Here is a 23,031-nt window from a genome sequence, read left to right as displayed (position 1 = left end):
TCAATCACTGTAGAGGGGTAACCTCTTTGTTTGTATTTGGTTTTGAAAACATCAATTGACTGCAAGCCAGTTTCTGGATTAGAATTAATCCGTTTAATTCGCAGAAACTGCGAATAAGGTAGGTGGCGTTTAAGTGACCAGGATGGAAGCTCTGGTATGCTAAAGTATTTTTGCGGTCAGTGGGTTTTTTTGAAGATAGAAGTTGCAATAACTCCATTGGTGATGCGTAACATTACATCCAAGAATGGAATCTGCTGAGAATCAATGTGAAATGTAAATTGTATTCTGGGATTGATCAGATTGAGTTGCGAAATGTTGCTGATGAGATCAGAACATGACCCTGGCCTAATGATAAGAATATCATCAATGTAGCGTTTAAAAACAATAAGGTTGGTATCCCATTGAGATTGGGTCAAAATGTGCTCATGTTCGAATTTCATCATGAAGATGTTCGCTTAGCTGGGGGCTCCAGAAAAGCCCATGGATGTGCCATTGGACTGGAGGAAAAAACGGTCTTGTCATTGAAAATAACTAAGAAATAAACAAAAATGTAGAATTTCCAATACAAAAATCGTATTAGCCCTGATTTGTCCTTCTCTCAGTAGCACCCATTCGTTTATTGAGTGCATCCTAGCTGTTTTCTCTCACATGTACAAGGCATAGGCATAGCAAGATGAGATGTGATAAGCATGTGAATTACTGTTTTTTATGACTGAGAGGGCAGGCAGCAGGAGCAACATTTTTTAAGAGAATGCAGCAAGAGAAAGCACAAGCCCACTACTGTTACAATCAGTAGCTGGAGGTAGGGAGTGGGCAATGAATTCAGGCAGCAGTCCACTCTCCACTGAGGTGAGAGAGAGCAAACAGCAAAAAGTCTGTCTTATCTTCAGTACATTAGATATTTCTGTCCCACATCCACTCAAAAACAGCCCCCAGCAGGTCTCAAAAACTTCCTATGTCTCGGTGGTATCGTTCTCCATCAATATATTTAATTGCTTGTCATTGTCATAGGAAACTATTCTCACACCAAAACACTGCACCAAAGAGGCCAGTGGGTCAATAAAGATATTGAATAAGGTGGGGCTCAAAATTGAGCCCTGTTGTACTCCAAATTTGAGTTTTTTGATAATGTAGGAGAATGGGGCCATCCAGACAGCCCAGCTCCTATTATCTAAAAAAGATTGGATCCCGGCATGTGTCAGACCCCAGCCCCAATGTTCTCTAGGCGTTGGAGGAGACCAACATGCATCACCCTATCGAATGTTGCTGATAGGTCAAATAAGATGAAGGCAGCCTGTTTTACCCGATCAAGTAACAGCTTGATAGAGTCAATCACCTCCACAAGCTCCATCTCGGTACTATGTGGAGCCCAGAAACCGGATTGCGAGGGACGGAACAAACTAAATTGTCAAAGTAAACTGATAGTTGAAAATTAAACAGTTTTTCCAGCATTTTAGAAGTCTGAAATGGGCCTACTGATAATTATCAGCTGAATGTTTTTTGTAAAAGCCAAATAACTCTGGCCTGTTTCGAGCAGACCGGTGATGTGGCTGTTTGAAGAGATATATTAAATAGCTGAATAAAAATTGGGTAAATGGAAGTTGTGATGGTTGTTAGAATAGAAGGAGTGCATGGGTCATTGGGAGAACCCGACTTGCAAGACAGAAGAGCAAGCTCAGAATCTTTTAATCTTATAGGGGAGAACTAGAGCAAATCATAGGACCTCATCCTATAGACAATCTCAGTCCGTGTCTCAGTGGTCAGTGTAACCAGGATAGACTCCATATTAGAAACAATTATGAGAATCTTGGCTTCAAAGACGTCTAATAATGTATTGGACAAATCTGAAGTAGAGGTAACCAGTTGTGCACAGGCCAGAGGATGAAGAAAATTCCTGACAACTATGATGATTTCACATGGGCTGTTAACAGCTGAGGATATTATATATCCTCGAAATATGTGACCTGTGTCACTTTAACTGATTCATGATTTATTTATTTATTTAAAGAGTTTTATACAGCGCTGACTAGACCCGAAGGTATCAGAGCGCTTTACATGAGAATCAGCAATGTAACAGAAAAGATCAACAATTACACAATACATAAAAAATAGGCAATATATTGGGAGAGGAGAGAAAGGAGAGAGAAAAGTAGTGGAGGGGGCAGGGGAGGTGAGAAAGGGTGGATAAGGGAAAAGACAACAATGAGAGACAAAAGGAAGTCTGTCTAAGGACCGACTGGGTAGGTGACGACCAAGAAGGGAATCCACGGCCCATCTCCCCTATAGCTAAACCAGGTAGCTCCATCGGGCATCAGACAAAATAGTTCAGTCTCAGTACTTTGAGAGAGGAGAGAAGGAGAGACTTAAGTAGAGGGAGGATGCGGGAAGAGACAACAGGAGAGATGAAAGGAAGTCTGTCTAAAGACCGACTGGGTAGGTGACGTCCAAGGAGGGAATCATCGGCCTGTCTACCCTATAGCTAAACCAGGTAGCTCCATCGGGCATCAGACAAAACAGCTAGATCTCAATTGACATCGGAAAATTTACACATAAACAGGGTGGGGACTAAGGGCCAGGACAGGTGAAGGCAAAGGTCGGTAGCAGGAAATTGGAGAAGAGTAGAGCAGGGAGGAGTAGGATGCTTGAAACAAGTGGTGGAGTTGAAACAAGGAGGTTGGGAGGCAGATCAGTTCTGGCAGACCAAGGTTCAGTAAGATGCACCATCATGAGGGGGTCCTCTTGTTCAGTCTATTAGCATGGGGCATTTCTTGAGCTCGGAATGTGTGCTTCCTTTCAGCTTCCTCTCTTACTGTATCCTGGGCGCTTTCCCCCTCTTCATTCACCCCTCCCCAAGCCCCCCCCCCACCCCCTTGGGGTCTGGATGTTCTCAGCTGTCTAAAGTGCTGGCCTCCGCACAGGGGAAAGAAATTAAAGTCTCTAGTCACTAGTTTCCTAATGGTCTCTCTATATTAATGTTTATCCTTCACGGAAGAATGCCTCCTCCAGAGCCTCTCCGAGATCTTGCACTGTCTTTTCTCTTCCCCCAATACAGCAGAGAACCAAGGTGCAGAGAGACTACATCTCTGATTAGCAGATTTTTATTTCAGGGCCACTTAGTTAGCCATATTCCATAACCATTTGTTAGTGGCTTCAATATCTTTCTCAATATCTCAACAGACCACATGAACAGACTTGTCCAATAAGTGCTGAATACTATAGAGCTTAGCTTTCTTCCAGGCAGAATTGGAAACTGATCTGGCCAGCAGCTCCCTCCTCTTCAGGACTTTATCCGAACCCCAGGAAAAAGAGACTATGGAGTGGACAGATCAGGTAATCGCTATATAATCCTTGAGCAATATAGTGCTGTTAGAAAACAAAAGATAAAGGATATAGCCTGCCTGATCAGATGAGGAGATGCCACATTGGAGCTTATTAAATTAAGCAATTTTCTTCTGAGGAGGAGATGCCTGAGGATCATATGTATCATCAGTATGAAGACTGAAATGTCCTAAAAGTGTAAAATTAGAAAATAAAAGTATAAACTGAGCTATGGCCTCCTCTAGGAAGTTAAGAAAATTGCCTGAATAGCCAGGGGGCATAAATCAAAGCTCCTCCCACAGATAATTGTGAGGAAATAGCAGTTTAGAACCTCATGGCTTCAGCTCTTTTAAGGTCCACTAATACAAAAGTTGAGCACCTAGAACAATTTTTGAAAATAATGACCACTCCTCCAGCTTTACTTCCTGTTCTGTCAGCATGCACACTGAAATAGCCCTCAGGTACAGAATTCACAATGTCTGGATCACACGCCTCAGCCATTCATTTCCTGTTACAAATAAGATGGTGAGCTGTTCCTCACAGGGCAAGTTATGTATGTGAAGTGGATTCTTGTACAGTGATTGTATATTAATTAATACCGCTTGTGCCTGATATGACCAGTCGAAGAATAATCCGTTATCCTGAAACACTCATACTCCCTTTTGCTTTCTCCTACATAGAGAGAGATATAGCACACTCACCACATAACTGGACAACCTCTAACATTCCAGCAAAAACCTGTGGCCATAAACAGTCGCAGACCTCATATTATATAACTTTTGAAAGGAATGTCATTAGCATAAGGGTCAGGAGCTTAACATGAACAGTAAGTGTGGCTGGCGATGGTTGCTGAACAGGTGCAGACAGGTATAGATGGGATTTCCTTTTGCACGCCAATGATGCATCCACTGTATTGCATTAAAGGGTAGTATTCATTAACCCTCTCTGATCAAGTAGAGTGCTGCTGCCACAAATGGCACCTCTATGTCACCCAACAGAAGTTTAAATGGCTGCCTGGTTTGAAGTCTCTCTGCCACACAGAGCAGAGCAGAGCCAGCAAAATGAAAACGCTAATGCCCCAACCAACACTATTATATAGTGAAGAACACTAAAAGTGAGGAACGAAAAGTAAAGAAGGTACCATTTGACAAAGGAGCTTCAGTACCACAGCATGCCTATCGGAGAACTATTTATTACCCTCACTGATCGACGAGATCAATATAAATTTTTTATTATTGTATAATGGTTATAAGTCTGTGTTATATGTTACTAATACATTATTTTTAAGGATCTGTAATTTTCTGTAATACTTTTATTTTGTTTTAGAAATACTTTTCAACTGTTTTTACGTTTATTTTATTGTATTATATTTTTGACTTTGGGTATGTAGGGGAGTAGGATGGGAATCATTTTTAATCTATATTTTAAAATATAATTTCTTTCCATTTTACACTTTGGTTAATTGGATTATTACCTATGCAAACTGCCTTACTTAATTAACAAACAATGTAATTAATATTGCTTTGCAAATGTTTCCCTACTTGTAATTTAATTTTAATTGACTATTTGTTTAATTATGTAAATTAATTATTTGCTTGAATTTGATTCGATTTAAATTTGTGGAGCGCAACAATTACCCATTGACATTAAAGCACGATAATCACAGCAGAGTGCTACAGAACAGCTGCAGCTCAACCAATTACCTAACGATAGAGGATAGAGGTTAAATAAGTTGTGGACAGCGAGGTCTTTCTTGCCATTCTAAAAGACAAGTGTCTGTTAATTGCAGGCACAGACTGGGGGAGGGAGTTCCAGAGTCTTGCTGCAGCCACCGAAATGGCCATGCCCCCCATTTCTACTTTTGGATTCTTGGCATGGGATACGGATTACGATGGTCTGAATGGCAGTTTCTGCTTGGGGTGTACCAGTGGAACACATATCTGATCCGAACTGGACTTGCTTGATGAAGAGCCTTGTGAACAATACAGATAGCTTTAAACCTGATCCGCTTAAAATGGGGAGTAAATTCATTTACATAATTTTGTTGTGTTAAGTTTTAGCTTTTTAAATTTTTTGTGTTTTTTTATTTGCTTTGATTCATTTAATATTTTGAGCATTATTTCATAAAATGTTTGCGGGTTGTTGGGATTGTTCGGAAGCAGAGTATTTAATGTAATTATTATTTATATTTATGTGTTTTTAATTTGCAAATGAACTTTAAATGTTTTACTTTTTTATTAAGTACATTTTTATATTATTTGTTAAGTACATTTTAAGAGTATGTGATTGTTTAAAAAAATTGGCAAACATATGTTAATGTATTTTAATTTATAATTTTATGGTAATTTATTCATGTTGTGATTTTTTTGAAAGTAGATTTTAAATATTTTATATTTTTCCAAAATGTTCCCTTCTGTTGCTTAGGTTGGAGTGGGAGTAGTAAATGTGACCCTTCCTAATTTAAATACTTTCCCTACTGTTGCATAGGTTGGAGTGGGAAGAGTAAATCTAATTCGTTTAAAGTGCAGCACTTTCCCTACTGTTGCTTAGGTTAGAGTGGGGATTTGAAATCTGACCCCTCAAAAGTCCAGTGCTTTTGCTATGGTTGCTTAGATTGGAGTTTGGAAAGTAAACATGAGCCCTCCAAAGTCCATCATGTTCCCTACGGTTGCTTAGGTTGGAGTGGAAATAGTAAAACTGTACCCAATATGGGCCACATCTTTTGCAACTGGTGCTTAGATTTCAGTGCCAATAGACAATCTAACCCCACTGCCCATAAAAATTTTGCCCAGCGCTTTTGCTACTGTTTCTTAAGTTGGAATGGGAATAGTAAATCTAACCCGTCCAAAGTCCAATATTTTGCCTACTAACGCTTATGTTGTTGTGATAGTAGTAAAGATGACACCTCATAAGTCCAATCCCTTTTCCTACTGTTGCATACATTGGAGTAGGAATAGTAAATATGACCCCTATAAGCCAAATGCTTACCCTACTGATGATTATGTTGAAGCGCAAATGATAAATCTGACCCTTCCGAAGTCCAACACTTTGACCAATGTTCCTTAGTTTGGAGTGGGAATGGAAGATCTAACCCCCCCCCCCAAATTTCAACATTGTTTCTAGTGTTGCTTAAGATAGAGTAGGAATAATTCATGTAACCATCAAACATTATGTTTAGGTTGGTTAGAAAATAGCAAATCTGATCCCCCTCGAATGCAGCACTTTCTCTACTCCTGCCTAGGTTAGAGTGGTATTATGAAATCTGACCCTTTCAAAGGCCGTTGCATTCCCTATTGTTACTTAGTTTGGAAGTGGAATAGTAAACCTGTCCCCTTTAAAGTCCAACATGATTTTTATGTTGTTTAGGATAGAGTGGGAATAGTAAACATGACCTTGCCAAACTCCAATGCTTTCCCAACTGTTACATTTGAATGCAAATAATAAATCTAATTCCAGTCCAACACTTTCCCTACTTTTACTTACGTTGGAGTGGGAATAGTAAATCTAACCCCTCCAAAGTGAAATGCTTTTCCTACTATTGCTTATGTTGGAATCGGAATAATAAATATGATTCGTCCTAAGTCCAATGCATCCCAACTCTAGCTTATGTTGTAACTGGTATATCCAACCACTCCAAAGTCCATCACTTTCACCAATGCACCTTAGTTTGGATTGGGACTGGTAAATGTAACTCCTTCCCTCTAAATTTCAACATTTTCCATACTGTTGCTTAGGATGGATAGGAATAATAAATTGTACCCTTTAAAAGTCCAAAACTTTTGCTCATGTTGCTTAGTTTGAAGTGAAAGTTAAAAAAGGCATTTCCAAAGTCTAATACTTTCCTGTCTCTTTCAGAGGTGGGAATAGTAAATCTGAAACTCACCAAAGCCTAAACCTTTCCCTGCTGATGCTTAGGTTGGAAGGAGACTAGAGTACCCCAAAAGCTTTTCCTACTGTTTTATAGGTTGGTATTGGATTAGTAAATTTAACACTTCCAAAGTTCGAACATTTCCAACTGTTGCTTATATTGAAGAGGGAATAATAGATGTATGATTCCCCCAAATCCAACCGTTTCCCTACAGTTGTTTATGTTGGAGTGAGAATAGGAAATGTCACCCCTCAAAAGTCCAAAGCTTTCCCTACTGTTGCTTATGTTTTAGTCAGAATAGTAAATCTGAACCTTCTAAAGCAAACATTTTTCCTACAGTTGCTGACCCCTCTAATATCTAGAATTCTCACCAATGTTGCTTATGTTGGAGTTGGAATATTAAATAAAACGTTGCTCGCCTCCAAAATTCCAAAGTTGCCCTAGTGTTATTTCAGTTTGACTCGAAATTGTACATTTTAATCATCAAGACAGTAACAATTTTTTATTTTTGATTTTTTTTAGGTTGAAGTGTTCTTTATTTTTTATTTATGTTCTTGTTTTAATATTTATTTTAATAGAGTTTGTTTGCTTATTTCAGTTTTTTCATGTTTATTAATTTGGACTTTGATTTGTAAATATTTGTCCCTTATTAAATTTGTAACTATTACTGTTTATTTTTATAGAAATGTTTTTGTCAGTAGTTTTATTTTTGTTTTCCATATATTTAATGTTTTTTTTTAATTTTAAATGTATTTATTTATTATTAGTAGTTTTATAATTGTTCTATAATTATTAGTATTTTTAATATTTCTTAAAATAAATTTAAATAATTTTGTTTATTTTTATACTGTTTAATATATATCTATTTGTTTACCTACATTTCTTTGTATGTACAACTTATATTTTTAATTTTATATGTAATTTTAGATTTTCCAAATAGATTTCTTTTTATATGTAATATAATTTGAAAGTTATTTTTTTAATGTTTAATTAATTATGTGAACATTGATTTGTAATGTCAATATTTGGGGCTGCAATATTTTCTAGAGAACATTTTTTTTGCCTTACATAGTAGGTATTTGAGTTTGAGTTTGAGTTTAAAATTATTTGTATAGCGCACTTTCACCAGCGGTTTCATGGCGCTGCAACAGACAGACCCCCTGGGAGGGAATAACAGAAATTAAATAGGAAGGAAGACAGAAACAGTAAGAGATCTAGTTAAAAGATTTAGCAAATAAATACGTTTTGAGCTGTTTTCGGAATTGAGGGTAGAGAGGTAAGGCTCTAAGCTCTAGAGGCAGGGAATTCCATAGGACTGGTGCAAGGGTCGCGAACTTCGATCCTCCCCATTTCTTCCTCCGAAAACGAGAGACTGTAAGAAGGGATTGAGTAGATGAGCGCAGTTCCCTAGTAGGGACATAGGGAATGATCTCTGATTAAATGAAAGCCGGAGCCGTGCCCAGTCGTGCTTGAAAGATGATGGAAGCAAGCTTAAACTGGACACGTTCAAGAACAGGGAGCAAATGTAGGGACTTGAGAAGGGGAGTAACGTGGTGGGATTTTGGCAGATTGAACACCAGGCGCGCCGCCTGGTTCTGGATCAACTGCAGATGCCTTAAACTATATGCAGGTATACTTGCATATAGAGCGTTGCCATAATCCAGGCGGGAGATAACCATCGCCAAGGTGATCAATTTCAAGGCATCAAAGGAAAAGAAGCGGGATACCTTGCGTATGGTGCGTAGTGACAAAAAGGAAGAGGACACCACAGAACTAACCTGGGAGTGAAGAGTGAGCTGGGAATTGAGTTTAATGCCTAATGTTTTAACTGAGGTAGAAGGGACCGGTGGAGAACCCAGGGATGGGGGCCAAAAAAGTGAGGACCAGGGACTGGATGAACCACCCGTCAACACCAGCTCAGTCTTGTCCGGGTTGAGTTTCAGATGGTTGTGGTTCATCCAGTCCCGGATATAAATCATAATAGACTGGAAATTTAGGACAGAAGCAGGGGAAGAAGACAGATTGAAGACAAGTTAGAGGTCATCCGCATAATTGTATACGCTGAACTCCATTTGCTGCAGTGAAAAAATAAGAGGGGCAATATAAAGGTTAAACAAAAGAGGTGAGAGGGAGGCACCTTGGGGGACCCCGCACTGAACTTTCCGGAAGTCCGCAGAAAAATCACCCAGGCGAACAGCCTGGGTGCGGTCCCTCAAGAAGGAGGACAACCATACCAGGGCGGTACCCCCGATCCCCGCCGCCTTGACACGGGAAAGCAAGATGGTATGGTCAACCGTGTCAAAGGCAGCTGAGAGATCGAGGAGGACCAAAGCCTGGGTCTGATTGGTATCCATTCCCTCCCAGAGGTTGTCAAGGACCGAGAGTACTACGGACTCCGTAGAGTGTGCGGGGCGGAAACCGGCCTGGCGAGGGGCCAGGACCCCATACTCCTCCACAAAAGAGCTCAAAGAACAGGTGACATGACGTTCGAGCACTTTGGCCAGAAATGGCAAGAGGGAGATGGGGCGATAATTGGCGGGGACCGAGGGGTCAGCGCCAGGCTTCTTTAGAATGGGAACAATGACTGCTGTTTTCAGTGAATTGGCTACAACCCCCTGAAAAAGAGAACTATTAAGGAAGTGGAGACGGGGGTCTGGACAAGTAGTAAAAATATGGCGGAGGATGTGCGCAGGGCAAGAGTCTAATGGGGAGCCAGATTTAACAAGGGGAATTATCGAAGTCAGGGATTCCTTGGTCAAGGGAGGGAGGGCATCGAGTTGTCCCTTAGGGGGGGACACTGAGGGTCAACAAAAGTAGGGGGAGGTGGGGGAATGTTGGCTTTGATAATAGCAATCTTCTCAATGAAGAAATTATTTAAGGAATGACAAAGTTCCTGGGAGGGGGTGGGCTTCAGAGATGTCCTGTCGGAGAATGCCAGATTATGCACAATCGAGAAAATTTCCCTCGGTTGATTCTCAGCTGCAAGAATCTTGGAGGAAAAGTAGGCTGTTTTAGCAGCCAAGATAGCCTTTTTATATTGAGCCAGAATACTAATAAACTCAGATCTGAGTAAGGGACAGTAGTTCCTCCTCCAGGCACGCTCGGCTCGGCGCACCGTTAGTTTGGTAGTCTTGAGATCCTCGTTGTACCACAAGTTGGCATCCTTCTCCCGCTTTGAAGTGACCCGCTTCAGTGGGGCAATGGAGTCGCAACCTGAAGAAAGCCATTGTTCAATAGCAGTGGCCTGAGAGAGAGTGGATAGACCTTGTAAGGTGGGGTAGGAAGAGGTTAGTAATGCGGATAGATTGTCAGGATCCACTCTGCTCCATGCGCGGTCCCAGACATTCTTAGGGAGTGGGGGCCTAACAGTGGGGTTGATGGGAAGGGTAAATGAAATCAAATGATGGTCAGACCAAGTGCAGGGTGAGATGGATAGGGAGTCTACTGGACAATTCAGGGACCAGATCTGGTCTAAGATGTGTCCTTTGACATGGGTGGGAGAGTGGACATGGGACACAAAATTAAGAGATTGAAGGGTATCTGAGAACTCTCTTGAGGACGGACATTCCGCGGGGTCTGAAGGCCAAAAGTTAAAGTCTCCCAGTAGTAAGATAGAGGAGTTATTGACCGTAATCGTGGCCAGTACCTCCTGAAAATCGGAGAGGAACAATAAGGGTGATTGTGGGGGACGGTAAGTAAGAACACAAGTAAGACGGGGGGTGGTAGAAGTGGTGCGAATAGCCAGGTACTCCGTAGTGGCAATATCTGGCAGAGAGAGAAGTTGAAAAGGGAGGTCAGCTCGGGTAATGACCGCTACACCACCCCCTGCCCTACCAGCAGAGCGGTCCGCTCGTAGAGCATAATATGGGGCTGGGAGGGTGGCCAATAGGACGGGGAGAGAGTCATCACTAAACCAGGTCTCTGTTAAGAAGAGAAGATCCGGTGCGTGGAGGTCCAGCAGTACCGACAGTTCGTGTGAGTGGGCCACTGCTGACCGGGTGTTAAGGTAGTAGGCCGAGAGGGTTCTAGATGTTCCTGGGCTGGCATCTCCCCCAGGGAGATGAGGGGGAATCGAAGAAGGGGGGGGATGGGAGGAAGAGGGGGCAGGGGACAGATCAAGAGAAGATATGCGGGAGCGAGCAGAGGCGGATAGAGGCCAAGTGCCCTGGAAGCTGCGGAGCTGGGAGGGAGTATAGGTGATAAAATGGGCAGAGTGACATGCCCCTAGCCCCGGTCGGCCGCGGACGGGCGCAGACGGGCTTGACTTATGCGTGACTTCGGCGCGAAGTCGGCGCTCCCGCTGCGCTCGTCCGCTGCGCTTTCTCCAGGTCGTCATTTATGCCGTCTTGCCGTGAGCCACTAGACCGCTGACCTTCACGGTGGAGAGGCAGGGCGGAAGTGGTGCAGGACCAGGCAGGAAGTGTCGCTCGTAAGGCTGACCCTCCGCACAAACGGCACACTGCCGGGGCGGACCGGGGTCGAGAGCGAAATGAAGGAGGTAAGCTGGTAATCAAAGTGCAAAAAATCAAAATGCTGGCGCGTTACTATTATTCAGCTTAAAATTATTAAAAACACACACAAAGTGCGCAACACAGCTCTTAGTCAGCTGGGTTGTGTAAATTAAAAGATATGAGCAGTGTAGGAACGCGCATGTAGCCTGCCCACCGCAGTAGTCTGCCACAGTTGTCTGTTGTCTGTCTCTTTAGCAACAATTAGTAGAACCACAATATTTTTGCTTGAGTATTCTTGTAGTGCAATATTTTTTATGTTTTAGATTTGTGGCTGACCATTGAGTGAAAAAGGACGGACCCAAACTGGTAAATTAGTTGTTCCAAAAATATTGCATTCGTATTGTGGATGAAGCTTCTTTGGAGGCCTAGTCCTTAATCGGGCAAGGACACCTGGGGACTAGTAACATGTAGCCCCACTTCAAACTTTGCAACACAAAACGTAAAAGGGAAAATGGCTGCTTATTGCAGAGGAGACTTCATCTTTTTATAGAATAGCTTGGATGTTGCCCCGTGACCACCAGAGGAAGTTAGTTAACAATTTCTACAGTTTTTCAACACATTGTATTAACAATGGTAACAAAAGTCTTAAAATGTCTATGACTGTGGGGATCTTTTTGAAAGTTGTGGATGCAAGGCATTCCTAAGAAAAAAAGGATGCCCCTCCCCCAACCTTGCAATTCTGCCTACCTAGTGTTAAATTTGAAAAAGATAAGTTCTCATGCCCAAGAAATTTGTATGGAGGTCACCACCCTTTTCCACAACTCATGCTGCCCACTTACACCACTGGCACCACAAACTTTCATTACTAGTCCCACCACAGCTTGCTTGGGCACCATCCACTGAACTCACTACCAGCCGTTGTTGCTCTCACTACACATCTGGGTAATTATTTTCTGTGGGGCTGGGCCCCTGACCAATTCTAGAGGATATAGTATCTCTATTCTTTGTAACTCAGCAATCCAACACTGACAGGAGTCACATAGAACTAGCAACTATTGCTGAGCAAACATGGTGCTTGTTTTATCAAACACCCCTTAAATCTTAGTTCCTGCCTCCATGTCATGCATCCTCACACCCCATGTAAATAGTTCACAACAATCCCTATGCAGTGTCTAGGCAATTTAAGTTTGGAACATAGACCAGTATTTTATTTTTTTAATAAACATTATTGAAATTCCAATACATTACAAAAAGCAGAATGACCGGGTGTCATTAATTGGCTAGTAGCACGTATTATAAAAGGATTTAGAAAAGGGGGTGGTGATGAACAGAGTGTCTGAGTTAAACAGACCACTCTTACCCAGTCCAAAGATCAGGGCTTGATCCATCACCGTTATTTATCTCACTGCCCCATCCCAGCTCAGAACCTGGCTATATGCAAATCAGTCTGTCCCTGGCCCAGTGCATCATGGGAACAGGGCAGACTAAACTACCAAGCCAATTCTTCACCAGAAAGGAGACAAGCTACCGGGGACCGGTTTCTGGCATTTCAGCCTACTTCGGCCCGGCTTGCTTGAATCCTGATGGAGCAGTGAGAAAGGGACTCATGTCTGAGTATACCCTGCCACACCTATAGTGGCCAAAAACGATTTAGAAAAGGGGGTGGTGATGAACAGAGTGTCTGAGTTAAACAGACCACTCTTACCCAGTCCAAAGATCAGGGCTTGATCCATCACCGTTATTTATCTCACTGCCCCATCCCAGCTCAGAACCTGGCTATATGCAAATCAGTCTGTCCCTGGCCCAGTGCATCATGGGAACAGGGCAGACTAAACTACCAAGCCAATTCTTCACCAGAAAGGAGACAAGCTACCGGGGACCGGTTTCTGGCATTTCAGCCTTCTTCGGCCCGGCTTGCTTGAATCCTGATGGAGCAGTGAGAAAGGGACTCATGTCTGAGTATACCCTGCCACACCTATAGTGGCCAAAAACGATTTAGAAAAGGGGGTGGTGATGAACAGAGTGTCTGAGTTAAACAGACCACTCTTACCCAGTCCAAAGATCAGGGCTTGATCCATCACCGTTATTTATCTCACTGCCCCATCCCAGCTCAGAACCTGGCTATATGCAAATCAGTCTGTCCCTGGCCCAGTGCATCATGGGAACAGGGCAGACTAAACTACCAAGCCAATTCTTCACCAGAAAGGAGACAAGCTACCGGGGACCGGTTTCTGGCATTTCAGCCTTCTTCGGCCCGGCTTGCTTGAATCCTGATGGAGCAGTGAGAAAGGGACTCATGTCTGAGTATACCCTGCCACACCTATAGTGGCCAAAACCGATTTAGAAAAGGGGGTGGTGATGAACAGAGTGTCTGAGTTAAACAGACCACTCTTACCCAGTCCAAAGATCAGGGCTTGATCCATCACCGTTATTTATCTCACTGCCCCATCCCAGCTCAGAACCTGGCTATATGCAAATCAGTCTGTCCCTGGCCCAGTGCATCATGGGAACAGGGCAGACTAAACTACCAAGCCAATTCTTCACCAGAAAGGAGACAAGCTACCGGGGACCGGTTTCTGGCATTTCAGCCTTATTCAAGCAAACCGGGCCGAAGACGGCTGTAATGCCAGAAACCGGTCCTCGGGAGCTTGTTTCCTTCCCAGTGTAAGAATTGGCTTTTGTAGTTTGGTTTGCCCTGTTCCCATCATGCACTGGGACAGGAACAGACTAATTTGCATACAGCCAGGTTCTGAAACTGGGATGGTGCAGTGAGCTAAAAAACGGTGTTGAATCTAGCCCTGATCTCTTGACTGGGTGAGAGCTTTCTGCTTAATTCAGAGACTCTGTCCCTCACCACCCCTTGTTGTAAATATTTTTGTCCACCCTAAGCGTGGAAGGGTATTCTCAGATGTGAGACCCTTGCTCATTGCACCATCAGGATTCAAGCAAACCGGGCCGAAGACGGCTGTAATGCCAGAAACCGGTCCTCGGGAGCTTGTTTCCTTCCCAGTGTAAGAATTGGCTTTTGTAGTTTGGTTTGCCCTGTTCCCATCATGCACTGGGACAGGAACAGACTAATTTGCATACAGCCAGGTTCTGAAACTGGGATGGTGCAGTGAGCTAAAAAACGGTGTTGGATCTAGCCCTGATCTCTTGACTGGGTGAGAGCTTTCTGCTTAATTCAGAGACTCTGTCCCTCACCACCCCTTGTTGTAAATATTTTTGTCCACCCTAAGCGTGGAAGGGTATTCTCAGATGTGAGACCCTTGCTCATTGCACCATCAGGATTCAAGCAAACCGGGCCGAAGACGGCTGTAATGCCAGAAACCGGTCCTCGGGAGCTTGTTTCCTTCCCAGTGTAAGAATTGGCTTTTGTAGTTTGGTTTGCCCTGTTCCCATCATGCACTGGGACAGGAACAGACTAATTTGCATACAGCCAGGTTCTGAAACTGGGATGGTGCAGTGAGCTAAAAAACGGTGTTGGATCTAGCCCTGATCTCTTGACTGGGTGAGAGCTTTCTGCTTAATTCAGAGACTCTGTCCCTCACCACCCCTTGTTGTAAATATTTTTGTCCACCCTAAGCGTGGAAGGGTATTCTCAGATGTGAGACCCTTGCTCATTGCACCATCAGGATTCAAGCAAACCGGGCCGAAGACGGCTGTAATGCCAGAAACCGGTCCTCGGGAGCTTGTTTCCTTCCCAGTGTAAGAATTGGCTTTTGTAGTTTGGTTTGCCCTGTTCCCATCATGCACTGGGACAGGAACAGACTAATTTGCATACAGCCAGGTTCTGAAACTGGGATGGTGCAGTGAGCTAAAAAACGGTGTTGGATCTAGCCCTGATCTCTTGACTGGGTGAGAGCTTTCTGCTTAATTCAGAGACTCTGTCCCTCACCACCCCTTGTTGTAAATATTTTTGTCCACCCTAAGCGTGGAAGGGTATTCTCAGATGTGAGACCCTTGCTCATTGCACCATCAGGATTCAAGCAAACCGGGCCGAAGACGGCTGTAATGCCAGAAACCGGTCCTCGGGAGCTCGTTTCCTTCCCAGTGTAAGAATTGGCTTTTGTAGTTTGGTTTGCCCTGTTCCCATCATGCACTGGGACAGGAACAGACTAATTTGCATACAGCCAGGTTCTGAAACTGGGATGGTGCAGTGAGCTAAAAAACGGTGTTGGATCTAGCCCTGATCTCTTGACTGGGTGAGAGCTTTCTGCTTAATTCAGAGACTCTGTCCCTCACCACCCCTTGTTGTAAATATTTTTGTCCACCCTAAGCGTGGAAGGGTATTCTCAGATGTGAGACCCTTGCTCATTGCACCATCAGGATTCAAGCAAACCGGGCCGAAGACGGCTGTAATGCCAGAAACCGGTCCTCGGGAGCTTGTTTCCTTCCCAGTGTAAGAATTGGCTTTTGTAGTTTGGTTTGCCCTGTTCCCATCATGCACTGGGACAGGAACAGACTAATTTGCATACAGCCAGGTTCTGAAACTGGGATGGTGCAGTGAGCTAAAAAACGGTGTTGGATCTAGCCCTGATCTCTTGACTGGGTGAGAGCTTTCTGCCTAATTCAGAGACTCTGTCCCTCACCACCCCTTGTTGTAAATACGTATTATAAAAGAGCACATTTGGTACTGTTAACGGCTGAAAGAATCAATCAGGGTATACAATATAATGTTTGTCAACAGGTGACTAACCTGAAGCCCCTTGGAGTTCAGGCAACAGGTTTGAAGGTCAGTGTCCTCACTGAAATTGCAGTGCGTGAGCACAGGGCTTGCAGGGAGAACACTGAAAAAGGGACATTATAATTAGGTTGACATTCTACCAGCAGAAAACTATAGAAATTCAGCATTTATATTCATACTGATAGTTCTACTTTTGTTAAGAAACTATAACCTGTGGCCTACAGTTACTTAACAGCATGAGTTATAATTATTTTAACTAAGTATAACTATAACTGCTGATTTTCTATGGTTCAGTGTGGGTAAAATGTGAACCTAACAATAACGTCCCAGTAAAATTATTTTTTTTTTCAGTGAATTACATTTTTTTAATGTAAAGTAATATATATATTTAGTTATTGATGCTTCAGCACTCAAAATTTGTGGTTGTGTTAAGTAATATGCATTTAAGGTTCAGCATACATTTTCTTTCTGATCACAACAACAGCGTTCATGGCAAATTAGCACCCAATATGCAATTAATGCATATGGAAAGATTTGCTTTGTTCAGTCGTTCTTTATTTGTTTTCTTCTTATAAAAAGTGCACCAATAAATAATAAACACTAGCCAACGTGTTTTTTTTCCCACAAGGACTACTTCAGAGCGCTGACTTATAAACAAACATTGCCAGTTCCTTAGAGTATGCTGGCATTAAAATGCTCCAAACTTTGTCATTTCATTCAGTGCAAGATTTAGAACATGTTTGTCCCCCTGGGGAAATGCATTCCTGGGGCCTTATTTATGAAGGGCTTGCGTCAGTTTTGCGCCGCCAGTGCGCCACTTTTTGTGACGCACCAGCGGTGTAAAAAATGCGCCTCGTTGCGCCATATTTAAAAAGTGACGCATCTAGGTAGATGCGTCACTTTTTAAACCCCTGCGCCACATTATACCTGCGTCAGGTATAATGTATGCAGAGGGGGCGTTCCCCCGCAAAAAGCCTCGTAATAGTGACGCAGTGAAATCTATGAGATTTCACTGCGTCACTTTTAGGATGCTGTTGCGTCAAAATCTTGAGCCTTCCTCACAGCAGGCGTAAGACTGACGCAAGCCCTTTCACATGGGGCTTTCCCCATGTGAAAGGACGCATTGCTGGAGTTGCGTCACTTTTGTGACACACTTCAGCAATGCTTCACTTTTGCGCTTACAGATACGTCAGAAATACTGACGTATCTGTAACTCCTTGCGACATGATGCGTCATACATTAAATATGACGCATTAGGAATGTTGTAAGGAGTGCGCAGTGAAAAGTGACGCATCGCTGTTTTCACGCAGCGATGCGTCATTTCTAATAAATGAGGCCCCAGGTGTCTGCTTCCAATATATAATAAACATACATTAGTACTCTACCGCTGCACATGGCCAAAGGCCATGTGCAGTGGGGGTTGGTCACAGGGCTGAGCCTGCAACAAGCAGGAGGGTAGAGGTGTTGGGCAGGGGCCAGGGTGGTTGACTACAGAACCTGGGGTCTGACGGTTTGATCCCCGGCGCTGGCAGCAGATCCAGAATCTTCCCGATGGGCCCAAGCACCCTGACGCCCTGGGGTACTTGTTCACACTTCACAAATATTGGACATTTACAGTTACAGGCTCTGAGGCCAACCCCCTCGGAGTCACCCAATCCCACTCTGTGCACGGCAGGGGTCTGGTGTGAGTGGGTGCATTTGAATTTTCCATTGGGTTTTGGGTCCAAGAATCCATCACAAATTTACACTTGAGGTCATGTTAAGCACCGCTGTGGATCCAAGAACCAGCTCTGAAACAAATTAGGCACTTTTTTGGCACCCCTCCATCTGACCTGTGGGGTCAGGATACCTCTTTCCTGACCCCTTCTGCGTGTTTTTATTTATGTTTTCTACTTGAGGGTAGTTTAACCTCCTGTAGCCAAGAGTGAATATCCCTGCAGGTCAACCTAGGTCCCGGTGGGCTAGAATAGGTGCTGGTGGGTCAAGCCAGCAACCACCGGCAGATATTTCCACTGCCTCCTTCTATATCACAGGGGGAATAATTGCAGAATTTATAATGACAGAAACTCACCTGGTTCCATCATCAACAAAATCTACCTGGTGAACCTTCAGCTAGTGGGTCACCAGGTCACACAGAAAGGAAGGAATACCTGTGTCTAGCAGGTACATTTAATTGAGATAAACACTTGATTTAGTTGAGATAGTGATGTACACAGGTTTCGTAAACAGATTTTTAGTAGTAATTAAACATAATAATGGCATTATATTGATTATTTTAAGGAATGATTGCCTATTCAGAAAATGCATTTCAACTTCAACATGCTAATCATCTGCTCAAATTTTTTTACATTCATTTTTAGGACTAAATGTGCTGAGAAGGAAAAGAAGATAAGATCAACAGTCAGACGAGTTCTTAAATGTGACATCACAAAGAGAAATCCACTGAATCCAGTTATATTGCCACCAGCAGACTGCCTAGTCACATCATTGTGCTTAGAATCTGCTTGCACGGATTTGAACAGCTACTCACAGGCAATTAGAAATATCACAACACTCTTAAAACCAAGTGGGCATCTAGTAATGTTTGGAGCCACTGGGAGTACCAATTACATGGTTGCTCAAAAAATGTTCCCTGCTCTAAACCTTAATGAAGAGTGCATCAAGACCACGCTTATTGCTAATGATTATGTAATCAAGGAGATGAAGATAAAGCCCCTTTCTCCCGAGCAGAAGGCCAAATTTCCTTACTCACTGGACTATTTTTTTGTGCTTGCACAAAAGATGTCTAATTAAACTTGTAGTAAAAAAATCAAACATTTTGTAAAGGTTTAAAATAGTGGTTTAGTTTAAGAATCTTGCAGCAAGAGTGTGTAATGCAATTACAGTACCTTCCAAATTCTAACATAATAAGAATTAGGAACACCTTGTCTATTATCTTAATCCAATGAATTTACCACTGTATGACATGAAATATTAAAATGGAAAGTTGTGGCCCTATTGTTCAACAATATTCAAATATGGCATAACATCTATATTTTTTTATTGATTTGCATAATTATGTCAGACTTTAATCTATTTGCTTATTTAAGCCAACTCAAAGAACAAAAATCCATTGTGAATCATTGAGTGGGTCCTTTTAAGTCATTGAAAGTAGTTTTTAGTCTGGTGCCTTCGTGGCAGTCGCACCATCTCTTCCACACTCGCTATTGGGGCACTCCGTACTGCTATTTTGCCACTAATTTTTATTACGACATGGCTCATTCCTCCTTGGCAGGAGCCACTTTGGGAGAAAAAAAGAATGGCAAAGAGTCTACCTTCCTGTTTTCCACAGACAGACTGGCATTCAGAATGTTTCCAAAGATGGACCCCCCAAATGAACCCCCAAATCAGAAGAAAATGTAACTGTTATCTCTTAATATGCATTGCCTGTCTCAAGATCATGATGTTACAGCTATCGTGAATGAACCCATCCCGTCTAGGATTGACAATAGTGAAGATGGAGGATCGGTACAAGAAATGCACCTCATCGAAAGGTGTCAGAAGGGCCGCTCTACCTAAGGCTTCCTATCTGATGCCATTCTCAAGAGAAATGGTTCTGTTAAGAGATTAAAAACACCTGGAGCAATAAAATATCTAGAAATAAACAAACACTTGAAAGCCTCACTCTCTTCACTTAAAGAATTCGTTTTTTTAATAATGCATTTGTTCTGAAGAATGTCCTAAGAAAATATTTGTGACAGTTAAATCCTTAATAAATCCCCCCTCTAAAGAGATGCAAAGGGAATTACATTAGTAAAATCACTGAAGTCTCATTTGTGAACATTTCTTAGAGGCTATTAGCATATCCCCACTGACTGTGATACCAAAACCGTTATAAACATAAAGCTTTAGAAAAAATATAAAATATGTTATTGTATGTGTTGCTGTTTAAACACGTTTTTCAATTATTGATCTTTGTTAATAAAACTTTGGAGGAGAACGATTACCTAATGAGAAAAGGGTACTTTTGTACATTTGGCTGGTCATGGTGAACACTATAGCTCCTTGGAGAGGCCAGACCTTTGATCAGATCAAAGTACTGGGGCATATGTGTGGCAATCCAGTTGTTGATTACTCATCCGTTATATTGATTGGGGAGCAAAGGAAAGGCATATGACTAAATATCAGAGGGTTTAACAGTAAATGATAAGTTAGAAATAGGCACTCCCCACTCCAATTATTTATTCTAATTTCCTCATAGTTTAATAAGTTCTCCATCCCAGTGAAAGCACATTAATGATCAGTTCAGCTCATTGCTTTAGAAATCAATGCTGTCATATTTAACCTCCCAGCAAGGAACCTTCAAAAGAGAAATTAAGTAACTCATTCATAGTTTCCTTTCAGGAGCCTGTACCATAACCTTAGATAATTTTAAGTATTAAGCTTGAGATTTATTATTGTATTTATATAGTGCTAACTGCCCCGGACAAGGCATTAAAACGCATTACCCAGACTTGCACTATACTCCAGAACCCATGGTTAGTGGTTAATCCAGTGGTTACATGTTCATTATTACGATTACTTTATCAAACAAATTGAGACCGTCTGCGCTGTTTGTAATATCTTTCCACTCTTCTTTAGAAAACAGAAAGTTTTCCTAAAAAAAAACCCACCCACCAAGATTCCTCTTCATGGCTTGCTTCATCATCGGGTTCTTCCCGTCCTGCGGTGGAACGGGGCATGGTGTGACCAACGGAGACGTTGGAGCACTTTTAGTCAAATACTATGAAGAGTTGGGTGGTATAAGATTGGGAGGGTTCTTATCTAAAGTTAAAAACACCTCGCTAAGTAGGAACAAAAGTTTTATTCAGACCCTTTGCTGATATGGTTAAAAGGGGAAGTTACGAGGTAAACGCTGAATTGTGTGTACCTCAAGATCTACATGTTCCAAGCCTTTACCCCAAGGCTTTTCATCAGGACCACAAAGATGATCCCTATTACAACTCCTAATTATGGCCAACTCCAAACGTGGTCTCCTTAATAGATATCAAGACCAAATGAATATATAATACAATACTTAATCTGTTGGGTTTTTTCTTTAAATCTGGAACCAATGTTTTCACCCAAACGTGGGAGGAGCCTTAAAGACATGATAGTCCATACTAGGCCATGCATTAGGGATAACTCGGGCATACCCCAGAGATTCCTTTACCCTGCACATGCCACCACCCATGCAGAGACTGCAGTGTCTGTCACCTTTTATTCACGCTCCTAGGCAGGTATGGTTAAAAGTGGGGTTGACACCTCGCCGGAGACGCGCTAAGATGCAGTCCGGCAGGGAAGCTGAGTAGGTGTATTGACACGGCGTCTTCTATCTTGAAGTAAGTCTTTTTTTCCTAACAGGTCCCGAGGCAAAGGAGGGAATCCCCGACCCTCTTAAACTTCAAGTACTATACCACAGCACCAAGCTGTGATTAACGACAGCCGCCAATATTTCTTTTTTTCACCCTTCATTAACAGGATTGTTTCATAGGGGAGACACCGCCCCCCCCCCCGAGATCATTATGTGCCATTTAGCATGCTGACAAGTAATGATTTAAGAAGAATTTTCTATATTTGTTTATGTGTATTGAATCAGTGTGCGTGTTAGTACTGTCATTACAACAAGTCCTGTGTAGTTTCTTTGTGTGAATTCACGCCATGCATCTCACCAGTTTTTAGATTCTTCTAGGCACTATCACCTGATCCTTGGAAGTTTGCACGCACTGATATGGAGCAAACCACCCATATATAAGTGCAGCATGGAAGCTTGTTATTTCCCCCACGTAAAGGAGGGGGTTGTTTTTAACATTTTTCTTTACATTACAGATATGCAACGAGAACTAGCAATTGTATGTATTTCAACGCATGCCTTTATTAGTAGCAGCATTCACAATTTTGTCCTTATTTCTACTTTCCTATTAAGGTTCATAAAGAAGTGGCAAACACAGGGCTGGTCCCTGTGTAGTCCTGAGGAAGAGCTAGGGGAAGCTCGAAACATGTCGACCACACACTGATTTCCTTCTCATTATAGATTGGTACACAGTGTCAACCCCACTTTTAACCATACATGCCTAGGAGCGAGAATAACATTTTTGAGGCCCACTAGCACAGTATTTTTAACCACTTGCAACCACTCCACCACACATTGCACCACACAAAGTCTTCCACAAAAATAGTGCTCCTACGTAACTCCGCAAGTCGCAGCACGCCCCAGTTCGTAGAGAGCTGGGATGGCCCCAATGATGAAGCATGTCACCCTGGGGAAACCCTGGAGAGTGAGGGGATTCAAGAATGGAATTTTCCTTTCCTTTGGCTTTTTTCTGACTGCATTGGCCAGAAGCCATTCCTATTGTATTATATATTCATTTTGTCTTGATATCTGTTAAGGAGACCAAGTTTTGAGTTGCTCATAATTAGGAGTGTTAATAGGGATCATCCTTGTGGTCCTGACAAAAAGCCTTGTGGTAAAGGCTTGAAACATGTAGACCTTGAGATACACACACAAAAGCGTATGCCTCTCAACTTCCCCTTTTAACCATAACAGCAAGAGATTTGAATACAACTTTTGTTCCTACTTAGCCAGGTATTTTTAACTCTAGATAAAACCTCCCACTCTTATACGACCCAACTCTTTATAGTATTTGACTACAAGTGCTCCCACATCTCTGTTGGTTGTAGCATGCCCATTC

At 42.5% G+C, this 23,031-nt stretch overlaps 1 protein-coding gene across 1 annotated transcript in view; it reads left to right on the top strand.

Annotated features, from left to right (window-relative positions):
- LOC147732848 (nicotinamide N-methyltransferase-like) overlaps positions 1-20,306 on the top strand; it is a 137,167-nt gene extending 116,861 nt beyond the window's left edge. Inside the window, exon 3 of the mRNA XM_086957393.1 lies at positions 18,682-20,306. Within this exon, the coding sequence (XP_086813519.1) occupies positions 18,682-19,114 (433 nt within the window). The 3' untranslated portion in view covers positions 19,115-20,306. The remainder of the gene's footprint in view (positions 1-18,681) is intronic.
- The last annotated feature ends 2,725 nt before the right edge of the window (positions 20,307-23,031 follow it).

Source organism: Lissotriton vulgaris, chromosome 2_1 (assembly GCF_964263255.1).
Source record: "Lissotriton vulgaris chromosome 2_1, aLisVul1.2, whole genome shotgun sequence".
NCBI classification, from domain to species: Eukaryota; Metazoa; Chordata; class Amphibia; order Caudata; family Salamandridae; genus Lissotriton; species Lissotriton vulgaris.
Note: the sequence above shows the minus strand (reverse complement) of the source record. Positions and strands in the feature narration are given on the sequence as shown.